General features: G+C 52.0%; 8 protein-coding genes across 8 annotated transcripts; 4 read left to right on the forward strand and 4 right to left on the reverse strand.

The window, feature by feature from the left end:
- Positions 1-290: 290 nt before the first annotated feature.
- PV08_10756 (uncharacterized protein) lies at positions 291-2,004 on the forward strand (the record flags this gene model as incomplete). The annotated part of the gene is made up of 2 exons (XM_016385070.1): positions 291-674; positions 721-2,004. The coding sequence occupies 2 exons, from the start codon at positions 291-293 to the stop codon at positions 2,002-2,004; spliced, it is 1,668 nt and encodes a 555-aa protein (XP_016231672.1).
- A 394-nt stretch (positions 2,005-2,398) lies between these two features.
- PV08_10757 (uncharacterized protein) lies at positions 2,399-3,461 on the forward strand (the record flags this gene model as incomplete). Its single annotated transcript, XM_016385071.1, has 2 exons — positions 2,399-2,515; positions 2,565-3,461. The coding sequence occupies 2 exons, from the start codon at positions 2,399-2,401 to the stop codon at positions 3,459-3,461; spliced, it is 1,014 nt and encodes a 337-aa protein (XP_016231673.1).
- A 759-nt stretch (positions 3,462-4,220) lies between these two features.
- On the forward strand, positions 4,221-6,186 carry PV08_10758 (uncharacterized protein; the record flags this gene model as incomplete). Its single annotated transcript, XM_016385072.1, has 5 exons — positions 4,221-4,456; positions 4,606-5,136; positions 5,252-5,806; positions 5,893-5,983; positions 6,046-6,186. The coding sequence occupies 5 exons, from the start codon at positions 4,221-4,223 to the stop codon at positions 6,184-6,186; spliced, it is 1,554 nt and encodes a 517-aa protein (XP_016231674.1).
- An 80-nt stretch (positions 6,187-6,266) lies between these two features.
- On the reverse strand, positions 6,267-7,913 carry PV08_10759 (uncharacterized protein; the record flags this gene model as incomplete). The annotated part of the gene is made up of 1 exon (XM_016385073.1): positions 6,267-7,913. The coding sequence occupies one exon, from the start codon at positions 7,911-7,913 to the stop codon at positions 6,267-6,269; it is 1,647 nt and encodes a 548-aa protein (XP_016231675.1).
- Positions 7,914-8,797: 884 nt separating this feature from the next.
- PV08_10760 (uncharacterized protein) lies at positions 8,798-10,017 on the forward strand (the record flags this gene model as incomplete). Its single annotated transcript, XM_016385074.1, has 4 exons — positions 8,798-9,041; positions 9,143-9,233; positions 9,311-9,752; positions 9,838-10,017. The coding sequence occupies 4 exons, from the start codon at positions 8,798-8,800 to the stop codon at positions 10,015-10,017; spliced, it is 957 nt and encodes a 318-aa protein (XP_016231676.1).
- A 155-nt stretch (positions 10,018-10,172) lies between these two features.
- On the reverse strand, positions 10,173-10,662 carry PV08_10761 (uncharacterized protein; the record flags this gene model as incomplete). The annotated part of the gene is made up of 2 exons (XM_016385075.1): positions 10,173-10,303; positions 10,461-10,662. 2 exons carry the CDS (start codon positions 10,660-10,662, stop codon positions 10,173-10,175), a joined length of 333 nt encoding a protein of 110 aa, XP_016231677.1.
- A 945-nt stretch (positions 10,663-11,607) lies between these two features.
- On the reverse strand, positions 11,608-13,269 carry PV08_10762 (uncharacterized protein; the record flags this gene model as incomplete). Its single annotated transcript, XM_016385076.1, has 2 exons — positions 11,608-12,796; positions 12,854-13,269. The coding sequence occupies 2 exons, from the start codon at positions 13,267-13,269 to the stop codon at positions 11,608-11,610; spliced, it is 1,605 nt and encodes a 534-aa protein (XP_016231678.1).
- A 1,219-nt stretch (positions 13,270-14,488) lies between these two features.
- PV08_10763 (uncharacterized protein) lies at positions 14,489-15,580 on the reverse strand (the record flags this gene model as incomplete). Its single annotated transcript, XM_016385077.1, has 4 exons — positions 14,489-14,514; positions 14,566-15,119; positions 15,176-15,350; positions 15,400-15,580. 4 exons carry the CDS (start codon positions 15,578-15,580, stop codon positions 14,489-14,491), a joined length of 936 nt encoding a protein of 311 aa, XP_016231679.1.
- Positions 15,581-16,663: the final 1,083 nt, after the last annotated feature.

Raw genomic sequence — 16,663 nt, forward strand, 5'->3', positions numbered from 1 at the left:
CTCTTCAGAGACACTCAAACCTCATTTTCTGCACTGGCAAGGTGCTCTCAGATCCAGCAGGGATCTTGAAACACTAGCTTTTCATCCGACCCCCTGCTTCATCTTCAGTCTTTCTTGCCTAGTCAGACATGCAGCTTCCCAGGTAAGTAGCCGCACGCACGCCCCTTTGGCGCCTTGGAGGCAATCTAGCATTGATCCTTGCATGTACGCATGAAGCTGCAAAATCATCTTACCATGGTAGATGGTCGGCTCCCTGGATCCAAATTTCAACCACTGTATCCCACGAAGCCATGTCAGGCATCGAAGTTGCTGGGCTTATCTTAGGGGCCCTCCCAATCCTCATTGACGGCTTGGCTTCGTACAGGAAGGGCCTGAAGAGTCTACGGCGGGGTTTCCAAAGACGAAAGCTAGTGGAAGAGCTCACTTGTACACTTACGGTCCAAGTCAAGATTCTCGAGGAACTTCTTCGTTTCATACTCAATAACAGTGGGTATGAGACGCCCGAGACGTTGTCTACGAAATCTTTAGAGATCTTGCGAGATTCAGACGTACAGAACGCCATTGCTAGGTACCTTGGTCCTAATTACGAGGTCATCACAGAGGCAATGCTGCAGTGTCAGGAGATATTCTACCGAATAATCACAAGCATTTCAAAGCTCGTACCATCTTTGAAAGTAAAGCGTCAGACCTCTCTTCAGAACTCCGCTGATAGCTTCACAGGAACGTACAGAACTCTCTCAGATCATAGAAGCGAATAAAAATGCCAAGCGAGGCCAGCTTGATTTGGTTGCTCGTATCAGCCTCATCTTTGTTAAGGATGACTTAGGGAATGAGATCAAAGAACTTGAATCTCGCCTGAATTCCATGCAGAGACTGGTTGACCTCATGTCATCCAACACTCAATTCAATGTTGCAAATGCAAGCCTTCATTCGAGAAGAATGGCAAAAGCTTACATGAGGATTCGAAATCAAGCAGATATGTTGTATCTCGCTTTGGCGAATGCTTGGATCTCTCAGTGCCACCAAAATCATGACGCCCGATTGCTTCTTGAAGATCGTGTGGAAGAGATCAAGCGCGAAAAGAGACTATCTTCGCATGACGGCAAGGAACGGTGTTTTCAATTGATCTTTTCTGGTGGCAGTCCCTCACAGAATACTCTTTGGCACGAATCGCAGGTTCATGTCATACCAAGCTCCGATGGTGAAGAGCAGCATCAGATTCCGCCGACTAGCTCGAAAGTCAAAATCCCGGTACCAATATCCAAACCTACGGCCAGATCCTCAAGAGATATCAAAGACATCTGCTCCGCTATCGAAGAAGGTCGAGATATGCAAGAACACGCCATATTCGCCCTAATCGAAGGTGGAAAAATAACGGCCGACACGTCACAAAAGAGAACGCTCCAAGTCTCCCAGGCAAAAGGTGCCGTCTTTCTCGGAGAATTGCTCCGGGGAAATCACAACCTGAAGCGAAACACATCTCCTAAGATACTCTACAGACCGAAGTTAAGTCTGGCCTTGAATCTGGCAGCCAGTTTTCTCCAAGTCTTGCGCACACCGTGGGCATGTCCAATGTTGTCAAAAGAGAACATCATGTTCCTCGAAGCCGAGAAACAAGAGCTGGACGTGAAGAGGCCATTCTTGTCTCTTTCTTTTGGCACTCCACAGGCTAACCCAGCGTCGTCGAACAATGGCGTCGCCCTGAAGGAAGAACTTGTCGAGTTGGGGATTGTCTTGCTTGAGGTCTGGCATGAAACGACATTAGAGGAGGCTCGTGCATCAATCCCCGGCTGTCCCAAGTCTATCCCACGGCGCTTCAGTGCAATACAGTGGTTTCAGAACAGCACCAACGACGCATACCCGGAGGCGTACAGGTCAGCACTGGAATATTGCTTGGTTAGTAGTATCTGTCTCCAGAAAGAACAGAAGTGGGATGATCCCGAGCTCTGGCGGGTGATATGCGAGTCGGTCGTCGTACCATTGGCAGGTATTCTGCGTACATGAGCGACTCTTGAGGAACGAAGAGTACCTTGGTAGAAGCCGTATGCATATTGGTGGTCTTCTCGTGTCCGACACTTCTCTTTCCGGCCCCCAACAGGCTCGTGGTCGCCTTTGCCCCTTCGATCCTAGCGACCACTGCCCATCTTTGCCGAAAGAGACTTAGATGGTGTACCCTGCCGCAGTCAAGCTGGCCAGGGCCTCCCTACTAAAATAAGAGCACGTTCTCAATGTGCTCTGTACGACCAGTCAACGTTGTGCGGGGTCCATGAAGTCACATCAGGCAACTATGTATTTTGTATACTATAAGTTTGTCCTCAATGCTACAATCGCCGCTCACCATTGAGATTGAGCACTGCTCGCTGCCAGCAAGCGTTCAGACTGTCTTGTACATTCGACGATGTTTACCTGGGCAATGATCATTCTCTTGACGGGACTCGTAGCACGGGTTGCCTCCGCCAGTGACCAGGTTCCCATCACCGAGAACGGCGGAAGGCGGTACAACCTCACAATGAACGTACGTTGTCCTCAACTCGCCCCGTGAACATGAGTTTTCAGAAACTCAGGCACCAAAGCGGGGAGTGGTAAATAACATTGGCCAGTTCGACGACATCGAAACCGACAGTTCGGGAATCGGGTTCGACCCATGGACCGACCCCGACCCTCTGCACTACCGGGACGTCTACTTCCAATCTTTCAAGGTGGTCAACGTCGCGAAGGCGTTCGATTCCCTCCCGGACCCGGCGGACCTCCTGTGCGCCAGTTCGGCGCCAAACGCGCTCTTTTCCTCGCGCAAGCCCGGGTATCCGTGGCCGAGGTTCAGTCTGCATGATCTGGGACGGCGCTACGACCCGGACGACACCGGCAATGCCACGTTCAACGTGCGCACCGTCACCTTGAGACCGACCGGAGACGTCTCCGTCGGCGACCACGACGTCTTTGTCAGTGTCCAGCTGAACCTCATGAGGCTGCCGACCCCCAGGTCGTCGTCGTCGTCGTCGGGGTTCCCGGGACTGTTCCGCGGGTCGCCTGACGTCCCACGAGGTAGTCGCGTCTGGAGGGCGGCGCTGTTCTTGTTCGGTGGAGGCCCGATGCAGAGTTTCAAGATTGACTTCGAGAGGTTCGCCAAAATAGTGCCCGGCTTCGGTCGGGGCGTCGATACGTTCGAGGTGTTTGCGGATTTCTACATATGGGATGACGACGGGGGACTGTGGCTGCCGCAGGGCGACTGGGAGGTTTGTGTCGACGACGTGGAACTTGAGATGGTCAAAGGAGGAGGTCAAGATGACCTAGGTGATGATGGTCGAGAAGACGACGACGAGTTGTTGTTCCTGACCGTGGACGAGCGTGGCGAGGTTGTTGCTGCTGTTGATAATGATGATCATCATCATCGTCGTCATCAAGAGATTGGTCGACGTGTGGTGGGACGAGCTAAGTACCAGGCCCTGCAAGGAAGTAGATAGTCCGCAGGTAGCTCGACTTGTGCTATCTTAGGTATTCACCTGGGGGAGTCGAACGAGACCCAATGACATTCACACTCCTGCTCCGTTCTTCTGCTGAGCCACACGTCTTCTCAAAAACTTCGAGGATGGCCTGTCAACGTTCACAGGTATATATGGAGAAGTGGAATCACTCTCAGACTACATCCGCTTCACACGAACACTGTATGTTCTGCGGGGCTGAGCGACGGGGATTGCGGTAACATTTTTGTATGGATCTGGTCCCCTGGGGAATGAACCATGTGGATGAAATGGACTGTTCTGTTTACCAACTAACTGGCGTGTACTCGTACTCCGTACCTAGGTACAGTATGCTTGCAGGATACGTCGACTTTGTTACAGTACTCCGTATGTATCCCCTTTACTTCCCTGAGTTACCCCACAATTGCCAGATCAGGACGCCCGTTCCGTACAGTATGGTGGGTGGCTGAACGGTAGACTTCCACTTCGATCTAAATACCTATGTACCGTCTCTCTTTTTTTGTACGTGTGTCTAATCTTCACTACCGTCACGGAGCTTACCATGGCGAACAAATGAATGAAATAGTTCTTCATTCTATGGTGAACGAGCGGAGTTGGTGAGGACGTTCAAAGGTATTATTACTATATTAGTTGGGTCCTGGACGAAGGTATCGCAACTTCGCACCACACCGCAAACGATTCACACCGCATGCACATATCCGTACATCACTGTGTTACACGGCCACAAGACATCCCCAAGTCATGGGCTACTCCTCTCATTCCTCCTTCTCATCTTCGCCAGTCCTTCTGGCCACGCTGGGAGCGGTGGTGATATGGATTCTCCACCGTATGGTACGACAATGGCAACGACAACGACAATATAAATTCCCGCCCGTGGTGCCCGGACTACCTGTCTTTGGCAACTCGTTTCAAATGCCCCTGACTCAAGTCGAACAAGCACCGTGGGCACAAGGCCTGGCGAGAAAGTATGGTGAAATGTGAGTTCCGAGACTCAGCATACACACAAACCTAGCACGCAAGCATTCACAGGCCCCGGGTCTCATTTTTTTTCCCCCCTTGTCCTCTGCTAAATTCCCATTTTGACGTTCTCGTGCTTGAAGTCGGACGCTGACCATCAAAATCACAGGTTCACCCTCCGACTCGGCACGTCAAAATTCGTCTTCCTCAACTCGTCGCGCGTGGTGACGGAGCTCATGGAGAAGCGAGCGGCCAAGTACTCGTCCCGGAACCCGATGCCGTTCGTCCAGGACCTCATGTCCGGCGGCAAACGCATCGTGCTCATGGGGTACACGGACCAGTGGCGCGACGTGCGCAAGGTCATGCACAGCATCCTCAACTCGCGCCAGATGACGCAGTTCGCAGAGTACCAGGACCTCGAGAGTAAGCAGCTGCTGTGGGACTACCTTGGCCGCCCGGACCTGTGGTACCGAGCGAACCAGCGGTACGCGAACGCGGTGATTCTGAGTGTCGTGTTCGGGCGGAGGTTGCTCCTCGACGACGAGAATTTGGAGCCGTTGCTCAAGCAGGCCGAGGAGATGGTGAAGCATTTGCAGCCCGGGAGCACTTTGGTCGACACGTTCCCCGCTCTGAGTAAGTTGCCGACGTGGATGCAGTGGTGGCGGGCAAAGGGGTTGAGGTTGTATGAGGAGTCGAAGAGGTACGTACGTTTTCCATCGATGCGGTATCGCCGGTTTCAAGACATGTTGTGATCGAGGGCGCATGTGTCTGCGTGCCAAGTTCAGCGACTGACGCCGACAATAATTGAAAAACAGGGTATATGGAAAAGAAGTCGACAGAGTGCGAAGCAGGATGGCCAAGGGCGACGCCAGGCCTTGTTTCGCCATTGACTTTCTCAAGGAGACGGAAAAGACCACCATGGACGAGGACCAGAAACTGTTCGCGCTGGGAAGTCTGGTCGAGGCGGGAAGCGACACTTCGCGCATGACCATGAGTCAATTGATCGCCGCGGCCGTCCTGCAACCAGACTGGGTCGAGAGAGCACGCGAACAACTCGACAGTGTATGTGGAGAAGCACAGCGACTCCCACGTTTCGAGGATAAACCTAGCTTGCCCTTCATCACGGCCGCGGTCAAGGAGGGATTCCGATGGTATCCGTTCGGACCGATCGGCGTGCCACATATGATGAGCCAGGACGACGAGTTCGAAGGCTACAAATTGCCCGCGGGTACGATGGTGACCTGGAACATGCACCATTTGTCGCGAAGTCCGGATGAGTATGAAGATCCAGAGAGATTCTGGCCGGAAAGGTTCATGAACGAGGATCTAAATAATCCCTTGAAAGGTCATTGGGCCTTTGGTGCAGGTGAGTCTGACAAGCGAACGAAACTTTTGAAGTCGTGTCAGGATAAGAGAAGTCCTGGAATGCTGACACAATGACATTCAACACAGGGAGACGAGTATGTCCAGGGTACAATGTTGCCGAGACAAACCTTTGGATGTTCTTGTCACGAATGTTGTACTGTTTCAATTTCGAGCCTGTACAGGTAAGCAAACACTCACTCATTAACTATCATGTGCGCGCGTGCTGACACACATCCTCACAAAGGGGAGTGAGATCGAGCTGGAAAAGGTGGTCTGGCCGGCCATTGATTATGCTCCGTTCGCTGTCAAGATCGTCCCACGCAGTCCTGCACATCGGGCTTTGATTGAGAAAGAGTGTTCACAGGTATCGGAGATAGTATACTAGACTTGAACGACATGCATAGATATGCAGAGTGCTCTAGACTTGATTTGCGTAAAAAATATCTGGGTCGTATCAGCTGTCTGTCACAGGCCGTATACATCATTCTTGTCAAGGAATATGAGCACTGCCTCGCTCCCTCTGACACTAACACTACCTCCTTTTCCTACCTCTTCGATCTCGAGTTTGCCTATAGCTTCTCCATTCGGGAACGACTGTCCTGCCCATGTGACGTTCTGGGATCTCGTCTCGTCAACGGATGGAGCCGTCATTCTCTTGACCCATGCCTGGCCGCTCAAGCCCAGATTCAGGTCCAACGAGAAATCCTCAGTCGAGTTTGCGTACAGTGGTTTCATGTTCAACAAGGCCACTTTGCTCAACTTGCCATTCACGTAGAAGGAATAACCTGCAAATCGCGCCGAGTCCACACCTTGCGGAGGTTTGAGTTCTTTCACCCGAACGCCAGCAGCTCCGTTCTGTGATGTATGGAACGCTTCAGCCATGAACAGTTGGCTGACAAAACTAGGCAAGGCGCGAGCTTTGCCACGTTTACGGCTATCTCGCGGATAGAGTATGTCATAGGTGGAGTAGCCCGGCGAGCCATCGCTACCAGCGGAGTTGACCTGGTTGTCGCTCTGAAATACCAAAGTGGCGCCTTGATGCAAATGAACAGACGAGGCATTGCGGACAGCGTAGATCAGCTCGACATCCACTGTCCATAGAGCTTGCGCGAACGTGTCGGTGACGTTCGGCTGGCCCGAGCAGGAGATCGAGTTGAATTCTCCGACGACCCAAGGCTTTCCAGAGTCCAACGCAGCTTTAGCGGACGGGTAGATCTCCTCATCTGCGTATGTGGTGAGCTCGGTATGGTTGAGGATGTTCTGGGTGGTAGCCAGTGCGGCACGGCCAGGGTCACAGGTCGAAAATGCATACGAATGGATCGAGTATTCGGCGACTTGATCGGCCGAGTCCACGCCGGCAGGAATAATATCGGCCGGCCGGACGTTGAGTCCAGATTTGTCCGTGGTTGCAGACGATGCCCACCATCGGTCACTGCCGAGTCGAGAGGCATTTGCGCCCAAGGTGTGATTGACTGCTGTATCAATTTCACCTGTCCACTGCTTCCACTGCTGCACGTATGCGGCTGTGCTGTTATCCCAGCGCGTACTTGGATAGTTTGTGGGTTCGTTGCCGAGTTCGAAATATTCGATCTTCTCCTGCTGGTACATGACTGAAGCTAGCGCCATGTCGCGGGCAATATCGAGGCTGTCATTTCCGAAATTGAGCGTCGAGACGAACTTTGTACCCTGGGGAAAATTGGACCAGCTGTGGAAGTAGCTGGGTCCTACCGTTGTTCGATACACTCCGCCACTTGGGCTTGTTGTGCGCTCAGGGTCTCCCGCAGACGCATCAAAGATCATGCTGTCCATGGTGATCCCTCCCGGTCGGATGATGGGTCTTCCACCTCTCTCGTGGATGCGTGAGAGCAGTTCGAAAGTGAGAGTGTTTGGCTTGCTTGCATTGCCAAAGAACTCCACCCAGAACGCAGGCTCGAACGAAAACGAGGCAAAGGAGGAAGACTGTCCATATGATGCGCCCTCTGCAGAAGCTGGAACAGTGACACCTAGAGCGGTTGACCGGGTCCAAGGTGAGAAGCTGGTGGTAGTTTGTGCTGCTACAAGAAGCAAGAGGCTAGAGCACCATGCTCGGGTGCCAGAAGCTGACGGCCTCATGTTGTGATTAGGAGCTTCAGATGCTTGAGGCGATGGAAAAGTCAGGGTTGAAGAGGAGGTGTTGGCCGATCAACGTTCTATGGTGAACATATGGGGCACTCGGTCTCCAATGCGCCGACAGCATCGAATATCGATGCATGTTACATTGATGATCAGCTCCGCACAGGGGGAGGTTTATGGTATGCCTCGTACCCATATTGAAAGCATGGCATGATTCGTCGGTGTTGTTTACTCTGACGCACCAGGAGTTGATCAAGCTGCGGATGATGTTCTGGCTGCGGAGCGGGAGAACGTGCGGGGGAAATTCTACTCAAGAGTCCGGACGTCACACCGGAAGTTTGGTTATATGAGAGAACAGAGCATCCCAACTACTGCAGCCAGCTTCGTCGTTGCTCATCGACGAGCAATATCTCGTGCATTACTGACCTGATTCGTACAGAAATCTATCAATCAAAACGCATAGTCGTGACATGTGCCTCCTGCAATCACAATCAGGAGTTCTCGAGCAGAAATGAACCCTGTGTCTCCCGAATACGATACTACCTACGAATACGATGCTAGCTTCAGACGAGCCTCGATCGTTTGATGAAACTTCCGGGGTAGATGTATCATTGACAGACACAAGCAGATGATTCGTTCCGGGGCCGCGCGGCACAGAACGCTTATCATGCAACCATCTGCCACTCAAGTACAAAATACGGACATGTCCTTCGCCGTCGAAAGTGAGAACATGTCAATGATAGGTATGCAAAAGGACAATATCCAGCTGATTCAATACAACGACTGCACTACTTGATAGAGTGGTGCCGACAGCATCGTATCCGCCTCCTCCTTGACCTATTCAAACGAGACTCGACATAACAACGGCTTCCGCTCACCCCAAAATGATCGTTGCCATGGAAAAAGACCACGTCCAGGTCGTCAGCATGTCGGATGATGAACGGAAAAAGGGCAAATACTCCCCCTTGACACTCCAAAAGGCACTGGAGGCAATGAACCAAGACGGCCTGGTCGTGCTCAAGAATGTCGTCGACACCGACCACATCGCGACGATCAACGAGAGAATGTGCCTTGATGCAGAGAAGAAGAGAGTCGACCCATCTCAGACATTCAATCACGGCGTTAAATGTATGTTGAATCGATTGCTAGTCCACTGCAGCGAACTTCTTCAGCCTTTGACCTAGCACGAAGTGCAGCGCATGTTGACAATATCCCAAAAACGCTTGTAGCAAACTTCCTCCAACGCCCGCCGGTGACGGAATCTTCGTACCTCTTTGAGGACGTATACTTCAACCCCTTTCTTCTTCAACTAGCCAATGCGTCAGTCTAGAGTTGTAGCACATATCCTTCTCTCCCTCCCTTACATTGACTGGGCTCTGCTCACCTTTTGGAAACAGATACCTCGGCCACACACCCATATGGAACTGGCTGACGTCCAACGTGGCACTCTCCAACACGTCCGGCCTGCGTCAACCGGCTCACAAGGACTGTGCCTTTGCCCACCCGCAATACCCATACTACTTCATCGCCAACATCCCGCTGTGCGACTTCACGGTCGAGACTGGCTCCACCGAGTTCTGGCTGGGATCGCACGCCCACGCCAGCTTTCGCGAACAAGTCATCGCGACCACGCCCGAGCAGATCGTCGAGTACGGACGCCTGGGCGAACCCTTACCCGCCATCACAGACGAGGCAAAGGAGGCACGGAGAGCGATCCGCCCCCCCATTCAACCCGAGTGCGGGCCGGGAGATATCATGATCCGCGATCTGAGACTGTGGCACGCCGGTATGCCGAATGAGTCGGACAAGCACAGGATCATGCTGGGGTTAGGGTACCAGGTACGGTTGCTAGTTCCCTTGTATACACGCCTTGTATACCCGCCTTACTAATCACCGAGCCGCGCTGAGACTTTTTGTAACGTAGAGTCCACATTATCCCAATTACAGTCAGAGATGCCACTTGCCCTTGTCGCAGCAGGATTTCTTCATGCGGTCGTCAGCAGGCGGCACGGTCGAAGTGCGGGCGAATTTTTACGAGGATGGAGAGTTTGACAGGTTGACCAAGGATACTTGGTTCCAGTTGAGGCCTGACTACCTCGCCTAGCGCGATGAAGATACAAGTAGAGTTGACCGAATCCGAGCCCAGACAGACATTTTGTACCTTCTCTCTCTCTCACACACACAGCACATTATACCACCCCAATTGCTCTCTGGCTCTCTCCATCTCTTTTTGGTTTTTCATTTGGCTCGTGTCTTCCTTCAAAACTTGCCCAACCCACCGAGCTTGGAACTGACGCCCCCCAGTCCCTGCTGTGCCGCTTCCTGTCCCAGGCCACCCGCGACGTCGTCGAGTTCACTCTGTCCCATGACGGGGTTCTTCTTGAGTGACTCTGATCGATGTCGAATGGCGTCAGTAAAAGTCCTTGCACGTGACATGTGTGCAATGAAACCTGCACGGCCGGTTGTGTAGGTAGGTAGGTAGGTAGGTAGGTAGTAGGTATGACGGTCATGTATATGTATGCGTGGCGTGCGTGCGTGGTACTTTACCTTTGATCTCACTCTCCACCTTCTCGCTTCCTACGTTCTCGAGAACCTTGACCTCGGCGATCGCTTTGGCCTTGTAGTACCGTTTCGCCGCCCACCCTGCGACGTCGTCGGCGTAGCCGGTGAAGTAGACGGCGGCGGCGGTCAGGACGACCAAGGTGACGACGTAGGTCAGGAATTTGAACATGGCGCTGGAGAATGACATTGCGTCCGGGATTTTTTTTTTTTTTTTTTTTTTTGGAACCTTCGTCGTCGTCGTCGTTTTTATCTTTTTGTTGGTCCTTGCCTCTTCTCTTCGGATGACCAGGCCCGCCGTTTACGAGTACGACGAGCACTCTCTCTCTCTCAGCTCAGCTCAGGGGAATGTAGATGGAGTAGATTTTTTATGTGACGCGTTTTTGGCTGGGCATGTGCAGTGTGCATGTAAAGAGTGGCGATCCAAAAAAAAAAAAAACAGATGTCTTCCTGCTCGAGGACTTAAGTATACCCAGGTTCCAGATTTCTACTAACATACCTTACGTGGATAGGTAGGTACTCCTTCCTACGTCGGAGGGGGCCCACTCGATTGATTTACCAACCTCACGTACCGTACGTAGGCCCTCGTAGATACCACACTGTACTGTGATGTGACGTGATACAAGATGTGATGTCAAGTGCCCCCCAAACCAGGTTCTGCTTCGTTTCCACGAACCCTCGATCGACGTCATATCCTGAAAGGAGCAAAAATCCACCAAAAAGAATTGTGTGTCACGCCAGTACCTCAGGTAACCCGTACGAGGGTACCCTGGTCAAAACTGGAACATATCATACATACAGACATACCATCATCTAACAACATTAGATAACAGAAATACTCGTACGAGGCTGCTCTTTGTGGCAGAGGGTGCGAATACATTGCAAGCACCCTAGATCAAGTAGCTGTTGCCCTGACAAGAACGTCGAAGCGGGTACCAGTGAGAGAAAGACACGCACATGCCTGCGACCAAGACCCTGAAGGCCAAGGAAGAAAGAGGGTTTGCATATCTTACTATAAACATGTAGTGACAGTTGCTAATTATTCAACAATCGCAGCAAGCCATATTTACATATCATGCGACGCTCCCTGCCATACCATATGATTACCGAGTTCCAACACCAACGCTGACACTACTCAATGCACCGCCGCAGAACGAGTAGCCGCAGCTTCATGTAGTCGAAGTGGGACTCGAGCAGGCGCAGTCGTCACACTGTATTGGTGGCGTGTGATTGGATCCGTCTCGTGGTTCTCAAGCCTGTCAAATCTCTGGAGCATACGCACAATCACATACCCAGCCTCAGTCAGAGCGAATTGCTGTCCCAAGCATATTCGTGGTCCACCATTGAAAGGTAGAAACTCCCAGCCTGGCTTCCGTCCTACCCATCGTTCTGGGTTGAATTCGGCAGCGTCCGGACCCCAGATGTCTTCTCGAAGATGCATTATGTGGACTGAATAACTGACCTCCTGGCCCTTGGGAACGAAGAGTGGAGCAGTACCATCCTGACCTCCGCCTCTGGGTATCGTGGTATCTTTGGTGGATCGTCGACTGTTGATGGGAACAGTCGCGTTGAGCCGGAGAACCTCGTTCATCATGTGCTGCAAGTAGGTACAGCCCTTGAGCGACTCGAACGTGATATCCTTGGGATGTTCATACGTGCCAAACTGGGCGATGACGGTGTCTCGGAGCTTCTTGAACAGGTTTGGTTGTCGGACAAGATGGAAAAATGTCCACCCGAGAAGGCCGGCAGTGGTGTCTCGTCCGGCGAGAAGGATGTTGAGGAGTTGGCTTCTCAGCTCGACTGGGTCTCGGGTGGCTTGGACAAGTTCTTTCAAGAAAATGTACTTCTCCCTGTTTTGCTCCTTTTCGCCATCATGTTCGCTCAGGGACGACAAGTCAGTGGTTAAAGCCAAGTTCACATAGTAGTCTGCGAACTGGTGGACGATCTTGATGTTGTCGTGGAAGTGTTTGGGTGAGTAGAGCCAGTACATATCTGCCAAACGTCCTCGTGTCCCGACTGCCATTGTAGCCCCGTCAAAGGCAGGTCCAAACAAGGTCCAGTCCAAATTTCCGGCTTGTCTAGCCTTTCCGTTCGTGTACCCCGGCAAAGCAGCAAGTTGAGAGTTGACACTTTGGCCGAACAGGAACTCGGTGGCAGAGTCAAGAGTCAGACGGAAAAAAAGTGGAACAAGGTCGACGACGTCAGTCCAGCCGTTCTTCGCTGTGAGGTGTTGAAACATGTCTTGGACATGGATTTCTTCGAGATTTAGGTCTGCTACCTGCTGTCTCACAAACTGAGGACGAAGCATGGTTCGGGAGTGCTCCCTGTTGATACGAGGTTTGTCAGTGTCTCCGACTTCACAGCAGTCGATGCCAACTTACCATGCTTTACCATCTGCAGTGAAGATTCCATTGCCGAATACGGGGAAGAAGTTTCCTCGCCGTTGCTCACCAATCTCGAAGTCGTTGAATTGAGTCGCAAGGACGGCTTGGATGTTCTTCGGATCCGATGTCATGTAGCCTTCGCTGCCTAGGATGTTCTGACGCCACGTGGGAACTCCCATGTTCTTGTATGTTTCGAAGAAGAAGTCAGGGACCCGTTGTTCCCGGTCTGCTTGGACGACTTGCCAGACGAGATCGATCCCGAGAGGCAGTCTGGACTTTCTCTGCACACCAGGTTGACAACCCCATTCTTTGGCTCTGCGAGCGTGTCGAAACCTCGTGGCGACAGCAGAGACGATATAGAGGACTATGGATGTCAATAGCAGCCCGAGAGCTGCGACCGAATAATGTGCCATAACAGGACCAGGTTGGTGAAGAACAGGGATGATAGTGGTACAGTGAGTGTCACACCGAGAGCACACTAGACATCAGGAGGTCAGAATGAGCAGTTGCGGGTGTGCTTGATACAAGTACTCGTACCTTCCCTAACAGGAGGATCCGCTTATGCGAGCCAGGAATACGAGGTAAGACTTTAGCTTCGTATTTCGTGTTCGAGACGAAGGGGCCGGTGGGCACGGAGGATTGTACCTCCCCAGTCCATCCCCCACCTGCTCCTCCTCGCCTGTTTACCATCTTGTGTTCATAGCTGGCGCACCAACCTTACTCGGACTCGCCATCACTGACACGCGCGATGATTTAGGCTCGAACTTCCCCGCATACCTCTCTGGTAGAGAGAACATCATTTGCCGTGGACAGGACCAACTACGAGATCAATGATTGCTGCAATCACATCTCACCAGACCCTCTGGCTATTGGATAGAGTACGAGCTCATAGCCGTGTCCTGGTTGATACGGACGTTTAGGTTGCTCCGAGTGCCGCTATGCTGGGGGATTGCCTCGGTTGCCCAATATTTGCCCGTAGGTTGTCATCAGGATGTCCGACTCGAAAGCTCAACTCCTCAGGCGCTGGACCTTCATGGCTGCTTTCAGAGTCCAGGGGGCGTGTGTGATCCGCAATCACGATCGGCCATTGTCCGTGGTATCACTGTAGGTTGCAGACGACGCTCCTCGTTAGGCCCAAGTGGAGGTCGAGCCGGGAACATGGTGTTAAGGTTGTGACGTTATACATCAGTCAGTTTGCTACCAATCCAGTGACTCGGACAATACCCGTACTGGGTACGATTAGAGTGAGGCCAGATGAATCCTTCTGGCAGACGCGTTGACTAATTGAGGCTTACAGGAGCCACCCGATAGATCTTGACTTTGAGCTGCCCCCGTGGTATGCTCGCCTGCAGGATAATGGCTCTTGTCGATGGCTATGGCACTCAGAACTAGAAAGTTGTGCGAGTATCAGAGAGTTATTCGCATGATATGTGGAAATGGATCGCGTGCAGTTTATGTAAATAAAATCAAGTCTGTACAGTGCATTTCCGGGTATCTGATTGTTCCATTGCATCGGCTGAAGAAGCCTCATTACATAATGTACACTTTTTGATGTCAATTCCGTGCTGAAAGTGGAGGGTCTAGTTAGAACAAGAGGGAAGTTCGCGAGGCCAACGCCAGACGACAAGACAATTACTCCTCGACGAACGTCTTCATGTCTAATTCAGAGTCAGCATATAGCAAGAACCTCCAGGCAAATGTTCACTTACCATCGAGCCATTGTACATATTCTCGCTGCTCCTTGTAGTCGATATACTTCGGCAGGAAGTTGGCGAAATCAACGTCGATACCTCTCTCCTCAAGGTACTTTTCGAGCATCGCTTGGAGGTCGGGGTCAAGGTTACCGACGGTCGGGCCTGCATATAGGCTGCGGGCTTCTTGAGCGTCCTTGGGTGTTTGTGCCTCGAGCAGTGACTCTTTCGGGAATATGCTGATTGAGTCGAGCTCAATAGTACCTTCCTGGGCGACGGCGCGGATTTCGATCGCCCGCTTACTGGGCTTGGTGATGGTAATTGTCAGGTTGATAGGGTATGCCGGAGTCTCGTCCGGGAGCCCGGTGTCCTCTGCATCTCTGTCTGCTGGGGCAATGCTGTCCTCCGGCATGACATCGACTTTGCCTCCTCTTACGCCAGACTGGTTGATGGTGGCCTTGTTTGACCCATAGTCCACTTCATCATCGAGAGCAGCATCTTCGTCCATTCCGCCGTATTCGTCCTCGTCGGCAATGTTATCGATGTCAGCAACGGTCAAGGCGACCTTGATCCTAGAAGCATGCTCGTTAACATCTTCAGCCGCGTGTGGTCAGAACATTGTCCTCACTTTTCATTGCCAAATTCTCTTGTGAAGAATACTTCATGAGTACCAGGCTTGTCTTGGACTTTCCAGTAATCGTGGTTCTTCAAGAAATCGTTGATCTCGCTGAGGGCGCCTTCGCCACTGTTTTCCAGCTCAAGCTGTTGTTCGGAGTTCAACTTCTCGGACAGTTCAACGTCGACTATGAATTATCAGCCGCAGAACAGACCACGCTCAGTCCTCTCTCTTACAATCACCAGCAGCTTCTCGACGGAAGGCAGAAGTTGAAAACGCCGGGTATGATGCCTTTGCTGCCGTTTGCCATACTGGTCGGCGGAGTGCCAATCTTGAGACGGAGGAGGAGTAGCGGACAACAGACCGGCGTAGAGAAGCCTTGGGCAAAGCACGGCTGACTAGTCGTAGGGAATTCATGCTGTGTAGATGAGAATGCGACGTGGTCAAGAAAGAAGTTGATGAAAAAGAAATCAGGTGTGCAGTTTGTTTCAATCAATGGAGTTGCCGTACAAGTACAAGTGTCTCCCAAGACTTTATTTTGAGCGACACGCCAATATCAAGCAAATCTGCAGGCCGTTCACCCTGCTCCGGGCCTAGGGTGATGCCGCCCTGTGCTCACCCCGGGCGCGCGAGTCAGGGTGAGTCGGGTTGCGCGCTCACCCGTGCCTCACCGGTCATGGGGGCCGCGAGGCTTTGCGCCTTGGCAGCATTGGGGCCTCGTCTGCCTGGGCTGACCCTGTAATTGGCCTCTTAGGTCGACGCACGTGAAGGCCTCTGCGGCCACCCGCTGGTCCAATCAAGCCGGAGGAATGAATACACTTCTACAGGCTTGCCACATCCTTTTCGAATGGCTTCCCATCCTCTCTGTTCTTCCAGAACTTTAAGCCTGCTACTTGATCAGTAAGGCCTATTATTGCATTCGTCGCCCAGGCATGGAAGTCTGCCTTAACATAGCTCTTTTCCTACACCTCCAATCCTGTGATAAATCGTCCCATAGTCTGTCTGAATGCCATCGCCCTCTTTCATCCCACAAAGATACTCAACTTCTATACATCCCAGCCATATTTCTGTTCGACTTTCTTCATCATTGTGTGTGAGCGAGCTTCCACAGTTCGTACAAAATCCGCGGAAAGAGTTTGGCCCAGACGCATAAGTCCTCTACGTCGGCAGCGAGGCAAATGGGGGGTTGATGTCGACGGTTGGGACCTAAAAGCTTTGAGGGACAAGAGCGCCCGTGAACTTGCGGCATTTATTACATTGGCATGTCCCAATGTTCGATGGGCATATTCGGCGGCATAAGCCAGACATTGAAGTCTTTCTGGCCGATAGGTCGATAGCAACAGCGTGATGAAGTTGCCAGAGACCTGATTAAGACTGCTAGCGACCTGAGGCTGACCAATGTATCGAGTCCAATCCTCTCTCGTGTTCGTTGAACCTTGATTTGCCGCCTCTGCGAAATTGTCTCGTCGATAATGCTAGGTACAGAGGGCGCTATCTAAC

The sequence above is a fragment of the Exophiala spinifera genome (genome assembly GCF_000836115.1).
Source record: "Exophiala spinifera strain CBS 89968 unplaced genomic scaffold supercont1.8, whole genome shotgun sequence".
Classification (NCBI taxonomy): Eukaryota; Fungi; Ascomycota; class Eurotiomycetes; order Chaetothyriales; family Herpotrichiellaceae; genus Exophiala; species Exophiala spinifera.